At 42.7% G+C, this 18,784-nt stretch overlaps 2 protein-coding genes across 3 annotated transcripts; both read right to left on the bottom strand.

Annotated features, from left to right (window-relative positions):
• Window positions 1–1,215: 1,215 nt before the first annotated feature.
• On the bottom strand, window positions 1,216–4,392 carry myct1a (myc target 1a). The gene is made up of 2 exons (XM_079526748.1): window positions 4,093–4,392; window positions 1,216–2,544 (listed from the first exon to the last, which is right to left on the bottom strand). The coding sequence occupies exons 1-2, from the start codon at window positions 4,145–4,147 to the stop codon at window positions 1,994–1,996; spliced, it is 606 nt and encodes a 201-aa protein (XP_079382874.1). The 5' UTR covers window positions 4,148–4,392; the 3' UTR covers window positions 1,216–1,993.
• Window positions 4,393–8,799: 4,407 nt separating this feature from the next.
• On the bottom strand, window positions 8,800–14,312 carry LOC306941324 (nectin-1-like). Of its 2 annotated transcripts, none has more exons than XM_079526735.1 (7): window positions 14,140–14,312; window positions 12,433–12,771; window positions 11,944–12,258; window positions 11,347–11,385; window positions 11,178–11,262; window positions 11,033–11,080; window positions 8,800–9,969 (listed from the first exon to the last, which is right to left on the bottom strand). In XM_079526735.1, exons 1-7 carry the CDS (start codon window positions 14,198–14,200, stop codon window positions 9,876–9,878), a joined length of 981 nt encoding a protein of 326 aa, XP_079382861.1. In that variant the 5' UTR covers window positions 14,201–14,312; the 3' UTR covers window positions 8,800–9,875. The 2 variants fall into 2 exon arrangements, with proteins under 2 accessions (XP_079382861.1, XP_079382860.1); XM_079526734.1 differs by having other exon boundaries at window positions 11,033–11,083; window positions 14,140–14,308.
• Window positions 14,313–18,784: the final 4,472 nt, after the last annotated feature.

The raw sequence follows: 18,784 nt of genomic DNA, 5'->3' as shown, positions 1-18,784 counted from the left end.
GTCTTTCTGTCACATGTTGCAGTGCAATGATGATGAGGATTTCTTTTTACTACTTCTTGGCACCAATGTCCCTGACCCGGGTGACCCTTGAAGGAATTTCCTCCTCAGGAAAAGAAACGCTGAACTGTCAGGAAGGCAAGAACAGTGGTTCCCAAACTTTTTCATGTCAAAGGACCCCCAAATGGCACTTATTAGCCTGCGGACCCCCATTTGAAGAGATATGCCAGGGACCCCCATAAGAGAAGATTTTTACAGGTCTAGCAGTGATTCTCAACCCGTTTAATTTCAAGGACCCCCAGTTTGACATGCATTAGTCTACAGACCCCCATTTAATGGCATTTCTATTTCTGAGACCCCAATTGAATTTATATTGTAAAATCAATGTTAATTTAACTCTGAGAGTGTACAAACAGGTGCATTTGGTTCCATTTGTACACTCAGAGTTACAGACCCATAAGGGTCCATTTTGTTCCAAACTATCATCTTGCTGGGGACCCCCTGGAACTCCCTCAAGGACCCCTGGGGGTCCCCGGACCCCACTTTGGGAACCACTGGGCTAGAACATGGTCATGGTATTAATAGTCCTAGCCAAATATTAATTTATTTTTTGCAAACATTAAACATATTATTTTTTAAGCTCACCATTTACCAGTGGTGGAAAAAGTACTCAGTTGTTTTACTTAAGTAAAAGTATCAATACTGCAATATAGAAATTCTCCGTTACAAGTCAAAGTCCGGAATTCAAAATGTACTGGTACCGTACCAAAAGTACTCATTGTGCAGAATGTCCCATTTCAAGTTTTCAAATGTATAAACATCTTTTGAAAATAGCAAATCTACAAGCTCACAATGCGTCGCATTGAGTTGATGTAGGTTTTGTAATATTAATCCAAATCCAAAGTAACTAGTACTACTAAAGCTGTCAAATAATTGTAGTGGAGTTAAAGTACAATATTTGCCTCTGAGATGTAGTGGAATAGAAGTAGAAATATTGGAAATATTCAAGTAAAGTACAAATATCTCAAAATTACAGTACTTAAGTAAATACTTACTTACTTTCCACCACTGCCGTTTACTGCAGTTTTCATATGAACAAACCAATGAAAGAACCTGCAGCACTTTATTATATCAACTTATTTTATGGGCATAGTTTAGCAAATATTTGCGCTCACACACACACATGCGCACACACACACACACACACACACACACACACACACACACACACACACACACACACACACACACACACACACACACACACACACATACAATTGAGTTCACCAAACTACACCATAAATCTATAATGTCTCATAATACTCCGAAGACAAAATATATTTTTTCTTGCATTGGTGTGTTGTGATATCAAAATCATACAGACAGTCATATTGCTTGTTGTTTGCACCATCCCGCATTCTCTTTATTGCCATATACTGTAGTATTCATGAGGAACAAGGCAGAAGCCAAGTTTACTACTATATTATCTCGCATCATGGATGTCCAGCAAATACAGTAAAACGTTTTTCTTTTTAGCCTTCTAATGTAATCACAGATTCTTTGCAAGCATTTTGGACTGCCACCATTAAATACTGATGAATAAATATAGTAGTTATTTTTTGTTTACAACCATCATCCATCTAGAAAGAATGGTACAGTAGCATTGGACAATGGACATAGCTTTGATGGAGTACATGTTTCAAATTACTATTCGTATTTATTTACATAGTATTCAATGGTTGCAGGTGTGCTCATGTCAGCATCCAATACATAAAAACAAAACGGGACAAAAAATAATTTAAAAATGTAGATTTTTCTAACAACTTTTTACATCAACATGTTTGCTGTGTGTCTATGAGCAGGGACCAAAAGTGAGTCAACCTAGCCTCACCTTACCATGTGTATGAATTCAGTATGGGTTAGAAGATTGGCAATCCATTAACAGCCCTCATACAGTTTGTCACTCTCAGCCCTTATGTCAGGTGTCCTGTCCCCATCATGTGCAGGTTTCCTGATAAGCCCTTATAATACTCTCGTAAGCAGGAGGAGGGGTCTGTGTGGCATGAAAACCCCTCAGACTACTATTGCCCCAGAAGGACTCTGGCCTTGATGGGTTGGTAGTTGGCGTGGTGGCTGCCAAGTGAACGGAACCAGCAGAGGTGGTTAGGGTTGGGGTCCGAGGCAGTGTGGTCTGGCTCCCCTCCTCTGCTTCCCTGGCTATTTGGCTGCACTGTAGGAGAGGGTGGAAGGTAGATGCTCTGAAGCTGGATTTGCGGCCCAGTGGATCGGCCTGGTCTGGGGAGGAGGCCTGGCGGTGGAAGCTGAAGGCTGCGCTGACCAAGCTATTGTTGCTGCGCCGGTCATAGCTGCTGTTACGGTTGAAAGGTGGGCGGGCACGAGGGGAGGCGCGAGACTGCCGTAGGGGTCTGCGGGTGATGCTAGCAGAGCCTGCTCTGCGCCGGGACATCCAGGTCAGGACCACATAGACCAGGGCTCCCAAGACGAGGCCCACCGCCATAGACACACAGAAAGCAATGATCAGAGGTACTACACAAGGAGAGAGAGAGAGATATATATAAAATAAATGTTAGTCATCTGTGAGGGAGAACTATCAGTAACATTCTGTGCCATGGCCCCTGGCTATGGACTCTTAATATGCCTTTTGTATGTTTATGGTGTGTTTATTATTTCCTAAATTCTATATTTGTTTTGTGAGTACTATCATCACTGTAAGGGATAAGGGCTCATTAAAAGCAGTCATTTCATACAAGCATACACCCCCTAGAACTGGATTTCTCATCCCCTGTGGGGAGGGGGGGTTCCAAAATATGAATTAAAATCCACAACGTTGCCAAGATTGCAGAGACCATCAGTTCAGTCAGACAACTCACGAATAGATTTACCAATATTTATTACAGAATGAGTAATGAGTGTGCATATGATATTTGACTTGGCGTTCGGCTCTGCTGGATTTCTCCCTGCTCGGCAAGATTAAGCAACAACATAAAACATTAAGAGCAGGGAGATAGATATACAATTAAATAACCCCCCATGGGGAACATAAATAGCAGAGCCCACCGGTGGTGCTGGGGTGGAGGTGGGAAAAAACATCACATACAACCAGGGACCATATGCAGAGGAAGGCAGGAAGAGCATGCAGACTGGTGAGCTTAAGTAGCCCGCCCAATTGGTCAGCTGATTGCCACATCAGCGAATGACATGAGCGTCTTGCACACACTGAATACACCCACATAGTAATGCAGCATGTTAACCCCTTGAGTATAGTATGCGCCTTTGAGCATGGCATTAACTCCCTTGAGTGTGACTGACTGAACTAACTCCGCAAGCTACGTCTCATTTATAACCAAATGGATCACATCCAAGGTTGCAAGATGGTACACAGAAAGAGCCCTGGTGTTATTTTAACTCAGAAGAGTGTACAAATAGAACCAAATGGACCCTTCAGTTAAAATAACAGGGGGTTTCTGCCAATGACAAAATAATAATAGGTCTTCCTCTGCTGTGTTTACCAGAGCAAGATTTTTTGAGACCGCAAACTGATCGAATCTCTATACCCAGTAAATAGAACTTGACTTTTTGTCTCTCAGTTTCTCTGTCCAGGAAGCAACAGTCTTAATATGTGTGTGCTTGTGAGGAAAAGGGAGAATGCAGCAGTGAAGACAAATCCCACTGGCCCACAGCCAGGGAAAACAAATCAATTTCCTTTCAATACGTTTTATAAACTGTTAGCATAGTCTGCTACCGCTCCACAATTTATTTTTTTGTTTTTTTGCTCCCCCCACCCCCTTCTCTTTTCCCCTGTGTTTGGGAAAGGGAAAAGCAGACATTAGTTGGTCAGAGATCATCTGGAAATGACATTTGAGTAAAGTGAAGTCAGGACTAGCCTACATGCATATCATTATAATCTCGACTTTCTTGACTGACAAGTCTCATGTTCTACTTAGTTTGTATTTTTTCTATAGAAGTCTACAAAATGTGTTTGTGAGATTGCATTCCCAAGAAAATATGTGGCAATAAAACAAACCACATAAAGGATTAAAGTTGAAAGAGACAGAGAGTTTCAAAGGAACTCACCGACATCAAAAGACTGAAATATTTCCATAAAGAGATTTGTGTTGTTTTCAGCCATGGTTTTCTCTGCTCTGTCAGATAATAAAAATAGAGATTGTTACGCATCCAGCCTTCCCTCAGCCTCTCTCCTTCAGTCAATCTTGTCTGTCTCTCTATTCTTTTGATGTATGCTCCCCTCTTTCTATCTCCCGTCTCTCCCAGACTGTCACTTTCTCCCTCTTTCCTCCTCCCCACTTTCTCTCTCTCCCTCTTCTCTCTCTCTCTGAGGGAGACTCAGCCCAAAGGCACACAGGATTCCCTCCAAGGCTAGCTCTGGCCGCTCTCTTGTTTATGGAAGCGGAAAACTTCACTGTCACGTTTCCTGCTTTTCAGCTCGAAATTAGCAACAGGGCCCGCTTATCTATGCAGGACAGAGATCCTGGAGGTGGGGGGAGAAGGGGTGTTGCTGTAATCACTTCCTCTCCCATCATGTCCTTAAGGTTGATTAATGTGAAACAGTATCACCCCCCACCCCCCTGATCTCCAGCTTTCGTCATGGGACAGTCCTATATGCCCTCTCAGATTTGTTCCCCCTTCCTTTCCATAAATGATAATCTTTTTCGCTTTTTCTTATATTCCATTCCACTCTTACACCACAGACACCACAGACGACAGTTTAACCAGGAGCCAAAGCAGCAATTATAACCATGGGCCTGTGAAATGGAACCTTGAAGGCAAAACATCAGCTAAAAAGCAAAGCAAAGTTCTTTGTTTACCCAGGGTAAGTGGACTAAGCTCGAGATGCTTGTTTACAGCCACGCCCTGCTCATAGAACATTTCATGGTTGGGGTTCAATGCCTTGCTCAAGGGCACTTCAGCGGTGGTAATTTTAACGTGCCGGTCCGGGGATTCGAACTGGCGACCTTCCGGTATCAAGACCGCTCCGCAAACCGTTCGGCCACCGCTGCCTATGAGCTTGTAGATCTGCTATTTTTCAATAGCTAAAGCATAGCATAATGCTAACACCAAAAAGGGTTCCCGCCCAAAATGGGTTAAACCTAACCCTAACCTCAAACTATGCAGCCGATATACTGCAGTTGATGAAGGCATACACCAGAAAATATTCTTCCTCATGAATACCTGGTCCCCCAAAATTGTACTTTCATAGGAAAATGCATTTTAAATACCAATGGATAGCTTGGCCAGAAGGGATCTCTCTCTCTCTAAAGTGGATGAGCCGCTCATCCTAGCGCCACGCGTCGCAAATGGGAAGAAGACAATAGCGGGAGGGCGTTAGTCGATACTGTTTTTTTGTTTTGTTTTTTTACTTGGAAAAGCAAACATGGCAACCCATGATGTTTTCATATATCCAGTTGGTTGGAAAGGGCAAACTTGGCAACCTGGCTATGGCCTATTGTTTGTTTTGCTTGTTTTTATTTCCATCTAAAAGCAGCAAGCATGGCAAGTGGCAATGTTTCTATATACCAAGTTGCTAGGATGTCGTAAATGTGGCAACCTAGCGGGAATAGTATATTGTAGTCCTTTGCACTGTCCTCTACTCCACTCCACTCCACTGTACTGTACTGTATTCCACTGTACTGTACTGTACTGTACTGTACTGTACAGTACTGTACTGTACTGTACTGTACTCCTCTGGTCTGCTCTCTTCTGTACTGTACTGTACTGTACTCCTCTGGTCTGCTGTCTTCTGTACTGTACTGTACTCCACTGTGCTGTACTCCGCTGTACTGTAGTGTACTCCACTGTACTGTACTGCAGTGTGCTGTACTGTAGTGTACTGTGCTGTGCTGTACTCCACTGTACTGTACTCCTCTGTGCTGTACTCCTGTGCTGTACTGTACTGTACTGGAGCTCATAGCACGCCACGAGTGGCGCGCTACGAGCTTGTAGGTCTGCTATTTTTGAAAAATCGAAGAACCACTGACATAGAAACATGGCTTTTTCAGAAAACTGTCAGTGTAGCGCCTAAATCCCTATATTAGGTGCTACTGGCTGCCGACGGTTGAGGATGCAGTTTAGACGTGTGCTGTGAAGAACTGAGGTCCAGAATGTTCGTTGAGTGGATATTCAATTATATTTATTTACCTTACAAAATCCTATACTTTGAATGCAAATAACATAAATAACAAACAGTCAAACATGGTGAATGCAACAGTCCCTGTCTGAAAACAGTTTGGCTCCTATCAGCAACACCTGCAATTCATTAGGGACAGGGTTAAATACCCTCCCTGTAACTATGGCAACCTAGGCCTTGATTGATAAACTGGCATTGGCCTGTAGTGACATCACAGAGATGATAAGGAGGCTCAAATGGCTCTTACACACCCACCCCTAATTGCTACTGGTGTGAAAAACAGAGCAATTTTTAAAAACAAAAAATACAAAGAGCCATTAAAACCCAAAATGCCATGAACAAACCAAAATACAACATTTTAAGCAATAAATCATTAATTTCAAAACTCAAACTCAAATAGTTTTACACAAGCAGATTTTTAGAGAGGGGGTGAATGAATGTCAGAGATCTGCTTAAACTTAGGCATGTTCTGCTTTTATCCGTTTCTTTCTTGAGCTCTCCCATCTTCTTTTTCTCCCCTTTCTTGAGCTCTGCCATCTTTTCTTTCTCTTTCTTTGGCTCTGCCATTTTCCTCTCTTTTTCTCCTTTGAGCCTGTAGCTGCCATCTTCTTGGCAACAGGCTTCTTGGCTTTCATCTTCTTGGGCCCTTTAGCCGCGGTCTGGAGCAGAGTGTCTTTTGCTACCAGGCTCTTGACCGCAAGCTCAGCGCTGCTGGGGCCAGTCTTCTTGGGTTGTGGAGCTGCTGCCTTCTTGGCCTTGGCTGGAGCTGGAGAGAAGGATGGCCTTTCTGCTGGAGCTGGAGAGAAGGATGGCCTTTCTGCTGGAGCTGGAGAGGAGGATGGTCTTTCTGCACTAAGTGGCCCTTTCACCACTTTTCTGACAGCTGATTCTTCAGCCAAGCTGCTGCTGATCATGGCATCTTGCTCTGCCTGCATCTCCTGTGGCCTCTGAGCCCCAGCCTGGTGAGCAAGCTCCTCCTCCACATGTGTCCTTGGACTCAGAGCCTCAGCCCCATTGTCTTTGTCACAGTCATGAGAAGCAACACAATTCTCACTATCAAATATGACGATGACGACATCATCATGGAAATTCGGACCATACAACCACCCGTCCCGTTTGGCTTCAAAATACCTTTGTCTATGGTAGTCAATTATCTTCTGAATAGGTACTGGAGGTTCATCATCCAACCAGTCATCCATGTTACAGTCTTGTGACTCTTGTCCAAAACGCGCAAAGTCTGTTAAAGTTTGTTCAATGCATTGGACTTGTCACTTAAGTTTGTAACGGCGGGCGGCGGCCCTGTGCCACTGAATCATACCACACACTTGAACGCCCATCAGTGTTGGAGAGATGCAAGCTCCGTGTGGTCCGGTCCCGATCTAGCCTGGCTAATAAGCCAGACTAATATCACACAACACTGTCGCGGTATATTAGTCTGGGCTGGCTCCACTTGGATTTCATTTCCCGGGGGGCGGGTTCAAACATTTTCTCTTTGACGCAATTGGTCAGAGCTACTGTCAGTCAAAGGTCTCAAGCATTGAACGTCACTGTACCAAAGCCCGCCCATATTGCATACCGTGTCCCGATTGGCCCGACCTGTTCTCGGTTGTAGGAAAGAGGCGTGCTACTGAGCCTCGCCAGACCCTAATCCGCTGGCAGGCAAACATTTTTTTGCCAACGGCTGATTCGGTCTGGTTTATTAACCAGGCTAGTCCCGATCACCACTGGTGGTGCTGGGCTGGCTGCTGCTGCGGTGGTGCTGCCGACGTCCCCCGGTGAGCGCCCCTGTAGCTCCGGGTTAAAATCGCACATTTCCCCCGCTTTAGCCTCTCGGCGACTAAATAACTTTGTCCCGATGGTCGCCATACAAATATGGTATGATGGTTATACTATCCATTTAGCAATAACATCCAATATTCATTGATAGAAAGGTGATTTCATAGATGCTTCCATATTTTTAGCAAATGATTGTTAGATAGCTTATAACTCCCCTCCTACGTTTCACCAGGTCCACTCCTGCTCTCACCAGGCCCAGGACCTGTGCGTTGCACCAGACTCCCAGCACCAGGCACTCCATTCAGGACTCAGGAGGGGTGGATTATAATGTACTTAAAGTACCAAAAGTATACTCTTTATGCCGAATGTCTCATTTCAGGTTTTCAAACCTCACAATGTGACTCCATCTCCATGCGACGCATTGAGAGCTTGTAGATCGGCTATTTTCAAATGACCAAAATGTAGATAGTGGTTAATGTATGTTTTGTAATAATAATCCAAATTTACAAAGTAACAAGTAACTAAAGCTGTTAAATAAATGTAGTGGACTAAAAGTACAATATTTGGATCAGAGATGTAGAGGAGTAGAAGTAAATGTATTGGGTACTGGAAATACTCGAGTAAAGTACAAAATACCTAAAAAGTGTACTAACTGTAGCTACTTTACACCACTGGGGGTCAGAGCTGAGGCCTTAGGAGGGAATCGGACTAGAAAGTGATACAAGGCAAGCCAATGGTTTTGTTTTTAATTTGGACTTTTACTAAACAAGTTGCATACGCCCCTTACCTTATCTCTTTTTCCCTCACTTAAGACAAGTAAAATTCTAACAAGAATTCTAACAAAAATAGGTAGGCTACGTTGGTCTGTGTGGTGTTGTTGGTTCAACATCAGATCAGACATACCTGGACAGTATTTCAGAACATTTTTTTAATAGAAAATGATGAATGCAAACAAGTAAAAAAGTGGGTGAAATTCATTTTTGTACATAGCTACCATCAAAAACAAAGAAAAGAAAGAAGAAAGTTTAGAGCGCTTTTGCCACAAAAAGTACAAGTAAAAGGTTTCAGATATTTAGAAGCTTGTTTCACAGACGGCACAGCCGTAGGGTCTCTCTCATCTTATTTACAATACAAGGAGTTTTATTCACAAGCATTTTCACAATGGCACAGCCATCTCTTTGCTTATTTACAGGCTTTACAGCTGTACAACCAAGGGGTCTCTTTTCCACAAAATACAATTTCATAAGTCAATATATACAATATATAAGGATGCGTGAGCTGCAGTGGTTCCATATGGAGACACAAAGGAGACTTTACGTGTTCATGTGGTGCCGAGCAACTATATGGGAGTCCAACCCAACACAATTCAGGTGATTTCATTAATAAATTGTGGAGCCAATTAGTGGCAGCTGGTGTAGTGTTTGTTAAAATAACCCCTTTCACTTTGTAGTCAAGGATTGTCAGAAACTAGATAAAAATCCACCTGTGATAGTTTTGTCATGATGTCCAGACTCCAGAGTCCAGACCCTATGGACCCAACTTCCAAATGACTCCTGGAGGAAATGTTAAGTCTGACCTCTTGTGAGGAGTTGTGGAACTGCAGTTGGTTTGGAAATGTTAGTTCTACACACAGACACTGTACTTTCCACACACAGATGCACACAAACACAGAAACTTTGCAAACTAATACTTGATCTGCTCTGTACTTGGTCTGCTCAGTTTCCCCACTACACAAAATCTCTTGACAAAATTGCTGCAGCAAGATGCATTGTGACTGTGAGCTTGAGATCTATTTTCATCAAATGTTCCTCCCAGCCCATCTAGAAGCACCATAATGCAGCAATGATAGTGTGTGTCATTGTGCGACCTAAAAGGAGAAGTTAGAAAACACAACTGTCAGTTTTGACCAGGATTCTCATACATCTATGTTTAGATTTCAGACCATGTCAGGTTGAACCATGTCAGGTTGAATGTTCACTGGACTTTGACGTTGCTGAATCTCATCTTGTGGGAATAAAGGCTCCTTTGTCCTAAAAAGGGAGGGAGGCATTAAAGTTAAAACTGTTCCAAAACTTAATAAACCACCACCTCATCGATTTCATGCATGAGAAGTTGAATTCATTTGCATATCTGGTCAGCAGTGAAGGGGAAATGTGAGTGACTGTGAACACAGAATCTTCAGGACAAAGATGTAGTTTTCAGTCCATCCCAAAACTATACACCAGATTTTACTAATTAGCTCACTTTGTGAGAAGACGCGCTATGAACTTGTAGATCGGCTATTTTCACTATTTTTAAAGATAATAAAGACTAAAACTAAGGACATTTTCTCTATGATTTTAGTTTGTTTTGTAAGCACACAAAACACCTTTATTTTTTATAACTAAAATGTTTTTTTTTGTTTATTATAGTTTGTTAGTTACTGAGCTGCAGTACTGTAGGTTGTACTGTATGCATTTATAATAATGACCTACTATCAAATTGTTTGCAGCTAACAGGCTTTATCTTCACTGGACTGCAACAATTTATAATCTGATTTTGTGAGAATAAAGGCTCCTTTATTCTACAAAAGGGGACAAAAAACATTCACGTTTAAATAGTACAAAAAAATGTCAGCAGTAATGGAAATGTGAATGTGAATAGTTCTAATGTTCTGTGTTCTGTCAATCACCAGCAGAACCACAACAAGCCCATGCACCAACTAGCTTTAGACTTAGGGTACGGTCACAAATGTTCATCAAAGTTCAATTCCATGCGAGGCAAGTGAATCAGTTTCAAAATAGAGACTACAAAATTGAAAGCTCTGCTCCTTCACTCGAAAGGTTAATATTTAATTTGTGCATTCGGCCGGTCTATATGATTCTAACAGTTAGCAAAGAGAGTTTATCATCTCTGGCTTCAATTGTTCACATCTTGCAGTGGGTGATGTCATTAGTCCAGCTAATATTTGTTCATGTGATGAATTTATCAGTTGCTGATGACCAAATAAATTGACCAGGATTTAACGAATACACCAAAATGCAAAGTGTGTAGACCAATGGATGGACGGACAGACAGACAGACAGACAGACAGACAGACAGACATTGTCTTACTCTTGAATTGTTGTTTGTAGTGTCTGTTTATTTTCAGGGTCATTGTTCCTCCTAAAAGAGAAATTAGAAAACCCAACAGGTTAGCCACGTAATGTTCAGAAACCATCTCAGGCTCGGCTGAGCTAAAACTCTTACAGAATGTTACCTTGTTGCTTTTTGTCGACGTCTGAAGACAAATCCAACTACGATGAGTCCAACAACAATGGCAGCAACAGAGACAATACCCATAACTGTGAGGGAAAAGATGAGAAATGTTTATGTCCTACAATGAAAACACTCGGGATCAACGGACACACTGATGAACAAGAACTTACTGAAACCACTCTTATCTGCTTCAGATTTCTCAATCACACCTGGGAAAATAAAGTATCATAGAGCAATTAGTAACATTATCTATCTATCTGACAATCCATCCAGCTACACTACAGTAAATAGCAAAGGAAGGTCACTAACTGTCCATGAACCTATGTTATTGACCTAGAACCTTAACCACTTGTCTTAAACCCTATATACTCTGTTGACCGGTGTCTCTAGTCTACACCAAATCTCTTCTGCAAAAAATAGCAGATCTACAAGCTCACAAGATGTTGTCTTGCAACCCACTGTGAACTCATAGATCTGATATTTTATCCGAATGTTCTTTTTAAATGATTTGATTTTGGCTTTTTGCCTTTATTGATTACAAGTTACAAGTGGAGAGAGACAGAAATGAGGAAGAGAGAAGGGGAGAGACATGCAGCAAAGGTCGTCATGAACGGGACTCCAACACGTGACGCGTTGTCAGGCCAGAGCCTATGTGGCATGAGCTTGGACCACTTGGCCAGCGGGCGCCCCGAATGTTCACCCTAGAATAAGGACGCTATGGTTCATGTGGCTAAATCAAATTGTGGAAAAACCCATCTCTCACTCACCACCACATGGAGCTTGTTTATCAGAATAAATGACCCTGGGCACTTCCTTGGCAACCCCGGAGTAGAGCCGCACCACACAGCGGACCTGGACCTGCGTGGTGTTACTGCAGAACCTTTCCAACGTGACAGTGCTGTTCACTGTGACGGTACCGTCAGCGTTGGCTGCATGGACGCTGGTGTAGTTTGAAGAAGATCCTTCGTGTCTGGGGACCTCCAGTGCAACTGTCGGAGCGGGACGGGACACAGCCGAGCAGGACACAACCATTTGCTCTGTGCCATTAGATTTTGTGACGCGTAATGTGGGTTCAGGTTGCTCTGGAAAACGAAACATTTTTTCAAACATTTGATAGGAATTCAATTTCAACTCTTTCTTAATTGTGAGGACAGGCCTTTTGTACATTTACCCGCCAACCCCTAACCCCCTTTGTATCCATGTAATGTTTACATACATGAAAAACAAGGCCACACATACAAAGGACCACTTCTTACCATAAACTGTGAGACAGGTTTTTGTATAGATGGATCCTTCGTGGTAGGCAGTAAATATACACCTGTAGCAGCACGTGTCTGCTTTGGTCACATTCCTGAGCACTATGGTACTATTCTGCAGTCCTGTGTCTACAAACTCCACTTTCCCCTGAAAGGGAGGGTTGATATTGGTGCCAAAAAATTTGCTATAGGTGGCAACATCCTCTGTTCCTCCTGGGATTATTTTCTGCCAAGTAACTTGAAGGACTTTCTTGGATTGTGTGAGTTGGCAGGTGAAGCGTGCCTCCTCTCCCACCAAGGCCATTACAGGATCTTGTGTTCGTATAATCTCTGACAGACCTGTGGAAAAGGTGACAGTTATAAGTGTGTGTGTGTGTGTGTGTGTGTGTGTGTGTGTGTGTGTGTGTGTGTGTGTGTGTGTGTGTGTGTGTGTGTGTGTGTGTGTGTGTGTGTGTGTGTGTGTGTGTGTGTGTGTGTGTGTGTGAGTAAGATGATGAACCACACAATCTCCAAAGTTGGCCACTTAAAATGTATCGTCCAGTTCCCCAGCATCCAACCATAGATGCATGCCAAGATTAGGCAGGGCATCAACTCTTAGGGCCCTATCTTACACAAGTGTCATTGCTAGTGTACAACTCGCCTCACCAGGCTTTCCACCACCTCAGAGGAAAAGTCCAGTGTTGAAAGTGATAGTATAATGGCAAGCTGATTGGTGCATGGAAACACTGAAGCTGAATGATTAACTTTGAGTAAAGTTATCAATCACTTTAGTTATCTGTGTTAGGCTACTTTTGAGGGTAAATTGTAGGCTATTTTGATTAGTTTTATTCATTGATTGTTCACAAACAAATGGACTGAGAGTGAGACATACAACATAGCCTAGCCTACAAAGTTTATAGAAATGCAAAGAGGGTGAAAGGACACACACACACACACACACGCACACGCAAGGAGCATTTGCACTAATGGGCTCTATGCATAGAGTATATATATAATAGAGACTGAACTGGCGCGAAGCTCCGCCCCCCCAGCTATTCCTCTTCCACTGACACCGGTCAGTGGAAGAGTCGGAAGAAACTCATTCACTGTGGATTCAACATTCAACATTCGTGATTTTGACAACAACACACACAGACCCATTTATGACACAAATAATACAAACTATGAAACACTATGCCATCACATTATCAAATGAAATAGTGTTGTATAAAGTACTGAACTTTATTCCTACAAAATCACGACCGTACGTTCACAGTGAATGAGTTTCTGCCCTGGCATTCAAGCAACTTCAATCAACTCGTTTTTAACAGGAGATTTAAGACGTTTCTAACTCATGTCATCATGTCAACGTCGCAACACAAATACAAACTATGAAACACTATGCCATCACATTATCAAATGAAATAGTGTTGTATAAAGTACTGAACATTATTCCTACAAAATCACGACCGTACGTTCATCGGTCTGGGTTTTGCTTAGCCCTAGAATGGCTCTGTTGTTACATACAGTATATACAGCGTTACACTAATAAGAAAGCAGCTCTTGGAATTGGATCTAGGCTATATCAACTTATTAAGACCGATATGTTATTAAATCCACAACGTTCTAAAGCGAACCACACATCATCACAACACAAAAAAAACGTAAAAACTTAGCCTACCCAAAATTAGCTTAAGAAATAATAAACACGTGAATAGAATAACATACCTGTGTCGATAAACATGGCGAAAATAACCACTCCGAGTTGAACAATCATCATTTTTGACATATTTTCGACAAGGATTTGGCTAGATAGAGCACTATGCCCACTGACGCTGGTTCTCTCCAATGTGGTCGCTTTTTATACCAGCATCATGTCTGATGTGACGTAGCAGCAACCTCCACAGACTCAACGGCAAGTGGCAACGGCAAGTGACAACTGAAATGACAACTGAAATGACAAATGGCAAGTGACAACTGAAATGAAATGAAATCTATATTTACCCAGGGTATCTGGGCTAAGCTCAAGAACTTGTTTCCAGCCAGGCCCTGCTCATAGAACACATTTCATCGTAGTGGTTGATGCCTTGTTCAAGGGCATTTCAGCGGTGGTAATTTTAACGTGTCGGACGGCTGGTTCGAACTGGGAACCTTCCGGTATCTAGACCGCGCCGCTATCCGTTCGGCCACCGCTGCCACAACTGAGGTTAACGCCATACATGCAGGAAAGCAACGCCTGGTCGAAATGGCTTAAGTTGTAATTTATAATATGTTAAATTAAAATATTAATAGCCAGGCTTTTAATTACTATTAAATGCTAATTGAAAATGGAAAAACTCCGAGGCAGTGTCCGAGGAATTGAAAACGTTTCCTTTGGACTGAATGGGCTACTTTTTTTTGCAGATTTAGTAGGCCTAATCTACTACAGGCTTAAATTAAATTAAAATGTAAAACAAATTACAATGCATTTCAAGCTAAATGTATCTGCTGCTTCGCGGACAGTGTGGTGTTGTAGAGGAGGTCTCCACGGACATGTGCGTATGTCACACTAGTCGATACATAGCAGGGATTTTTGTCCAGTGTCCACTTTGGTTGACTTTAGTCTGGAAATGGGACATTTTTTTATGTTTCACCTCGCTGTATGGCGTGCCAATTTTTGTTTTACACCTCTGCTGCTTAGCGGACAGTGTGGTGTTGTAGAGGAGGTCTCCCCGGACATGTGCGTATGTCACACTAGTCGATACATAGTAGGGAGTTTTGTCCAGTGTCCACTTTAGTTGACTTTAGTCTGGAAATGGGACATTTTTTTATGTTTCACCTCGCTGTATGGCGTGCCAATTTTTGTTTTACACCTCTGCTGCTTAGCGGACAGTGTGGTGTTGTAGAGGAGGTCTCCCCGGACATGTGCATATGTCACACTAGTCGATACATAGCAGGGATTTTTGTCCAGTGTCCACTTTAGTTGACTTTAGTCTGGAAATGGGACATTTTTTTATGTTTCACCTCGCTGTATGGCGTGCCAATTTTTGTTTTACACCTCTGCTGCTTAGCGGACAGTGTGGTGTTGTAGAGGAGGTCTCCCCGGACATGTGCGTATGTCACACTAGTCGATACATAGCAGGGATTTTTGTCCAGTGTCCACTTTAGTTGACTTTAGTCTGGAAATGGGATTTTTTTTTATGTTTCACCTCGCTGTATGGCGTGCCAATTTTTGTTTTACACCTCTGCTGCTTAGCGGACAGTGTGGTGTTGTAGAGGAGGTCTCCCCGGACATGTGCATATGTCACACTAGTCGATACATAGCAGGGATTTTTGTCCAGTGTCCACTTTAGTTGACTTTAGTCTGGAAATGGGACATTTTTTTATGTTTCACCTCGCTGTATGGCGTGCCAATTTTTGTTTTACACCTCTGCTGCTTAGCGGACAGTGTGGTGTTGTAGAGGAGGTCTCCCCGGACATGTGCGTATGTCACACTAGTCGATACATAGCAGGGAGTTTTGTCCAGTGTCCACTTTAGTTGACTTTAGTCTGGAAATGGGACATTTTTTTATGTTTCACCTCGCTGTATGGCGTGCCAATTTTTGTTTTACACCTCTGCTGCTTAGCAGACAGTGTGGTGTTGTAGAGGAGGTCTCCCCGGACATGTGCATATGTCACACTAGTCGATACATAGCAGGGATTTTTGTCCAGTGTCCACTTTAGTTGACTTTAGTCTGGAAATGGGACATTTTTTTATGTTTCACCTCGCTGTATGGCGTGCCAATTTTTGTTTTACACCTCTGCTGCTTAGCGGACAGTGTGGTGTTGTAGAGGAGGTCTCCACGGACATGTGCGTATGTCACACTAGTCGATACATAGCAGGGATTTTTGTCCAGTGTCCACTTTAGTTAACTTTAGTCTGGAAATGGGATAGTTTTTTACCTTTCACCTCGCTGTATGGCGTGCCAATTTTTGTTTTACACCTCTGCTGCTTAGCGGACAGTGTGGTGTTGTAGAGGAGGTCTCCACGGACATGTGCGTATGTCACACTAGTCGATACATAGCAGGGATTTTTGTCCAGTGTCCACTTTAGTTCACTTTAGTCTGGAAATGGGATGTTTTTTGACCTTTCACCTCGCTGTATGGTGTGCCAATTAAATTTTTACACCTCTGCTGCTTAGCGGACAGTGTGGTGTTGTAGAGGAGGTCTCCCCGGACATGTGCGTATGTCACACTAGTCGATACATAGCAGGGATTTTTGTCCAGTGTCCACTTTATAAAGTCCATGCACTCCAGTGAATAGCATTTATCCATTTAGATAACTTTTTAATTACTTATCTTTACACAGAAACATTACTTATTACTTATTCTTACACAGAAACATAATGTGTGTCCTATAGCATCGTTTAAATGCTTAATTTATAGTTTTTCGGGTACTCTTATTTTGAAGAGATCGTCCCCCGGAAGTCTTATATTTGCTAGCTTAGATTTGCGAGAAAAACAGTGCCCACAGCAGCTGCTTGTAGACGATCACTCGCTGCTGGCTCTCCGCCGCAGATCCGTCCACTCCACGCCAAACACACACACACGCCCTTTCTGTGTGTACTGTGTCCACTGTCCAGTCCAATCCAAACGACCCCGTTGGTTTCCCTTGCCAGTTGCCTCCCAATAGACAACCAGCGTGGAACCGAGGCTGTTTTCTGACTAAATGTAGCGCCTAAATCCCTATATTAGGTGCTACTGGCTGCCGACGGTTGAGGATGCAGTTTAGACGTGTGCTGTGAAGAACTGAGGTCCAGAATGTTCGTTGAGTGGATATTCAATTATATTTATTTACCTTACAAAATCCTATACTTTGAATGCAAATAACATAAATAACAAACAGTCAAACGTGGTGAATGCAACAGTCCCTGTCTGCACAGTCAGAAAACAGTTTGGCTCCTATCAGCAACACCTGCAATTCATTAGGGACAGGGTTAAATACCCTCCCTGTAACTATGGCAACCTAGGCCTTGATTGATAAACTGGCATTGGCCTGTAGTGACATCACAGAGATGATAAGGAGGCTCAAATGGCTCTTACAGTCAGGATGTAGAAGACATTTTTTAGAATCTGATCTCAGGTCAAAATGGGTTAATCCAGGTTTCCTGTCAGTTAATGAATCGTGGTCTCCATCTGATTGAATTCTACTGTACGAGAAAAGCCTTTCCTCGTCAACACAATAACATCAAGCACTGCTGCTACTACTACTGTAGGTGTCGTCCCGCACTCAGCCACCAGAGGTCACCAGAGGGCTAAAATTGGAGCATTGGAGCATCATTCTCCCTTCACCCCTTGGGGGAGTTCCATGGGGGTTTTTCCTGTTATTTTTTTCTTAACATACATCTTCTCTTCTGGGGGTCCTTGGCACTAAACATTTTCAGAAAGGGGGGTCTGCGGCTCCTTGACTTGAAAAGAAGTTTGAGAACAACTGGCATTTCTAAATGGGCCTTCTGTCTACTGCCCTCCATCAATGATCAACCCATGAGCCTGCAATCAATATTTCATGTCAAGGACCCCAAAAATCATATACATAAATATCCAATACATAAACCAACAAGTATGGCGGCTGCTACCACGTGACACATACGTTGACGCCCCCTCCAGGAGATTTTGGTACACACTATGGCCTATGTACAATTTCTCTTGTTAACTAGCTGCAGATTAAGCAAAATGTTTAGCGCTGTGCAGGCAGAAGGTGGAATCAATGTATTAACGAGCAATTATCTGACATTCAGCGGTGTTCAAACTCATTAAATTCACAATGCATCATGCCGCACCTCGTTGTCAGCTTTAACCCATTCAGACCTGACGTCAAAATGAAAGTCTTGTAAAAAAAGAAGTTATATATTCAAAGATTTGTGCCGCATTTTCACGATTTTTCAAAAATAGCAGAGCTACAAGCTCGTAACATTTTTAGTCTTATTTGTTGACGAAATTTCCAGACCAACAGGAACGCACCCAGGGTGCCGGCCCGATTCCGGCGAGCCGCCCCGCGTCCGAAACGGTTGTGAAATGACAGTTACCGTGTGGGGGTCCCTCTACTGTACCCTCCACTGTACTGTACTGGCACTGTACTGTACTGGCACACCCGAAATCACCATATACTGTATAAAGTAGGATGTTAATGGTATGGTCACATATAACTTGCGATAACTGGCAATTGGAAGAATTATCATACCAAAATATATAGGAATACAGAAATATTTTTTTTTACGGTCATTTTACCAAAAATCTGTCTCGGCCCCTGAACTAATTACTAAAGGGTGACTGTTGGTATATGTTGTTACAATACAAGACAACTAATTCTTGCATTGTTGGCGATGATGATGATGATGATAATGGGCATGGCAAA

This window comes from Electrona antarctica (genome assembly GCF_951216825.1).
Source record: "Electrona antarctica genome assembly, chromosome: 17".
Lineage (NCBI taxonomy): Eukaryota > Metazoa > Chordata > Actinopteri > Myctophiformes > Myctophidae > Electrona > Electrona antarctica.
This window is presented reverse-complemented; position numbering and strand designations above follow the sequence as displayed.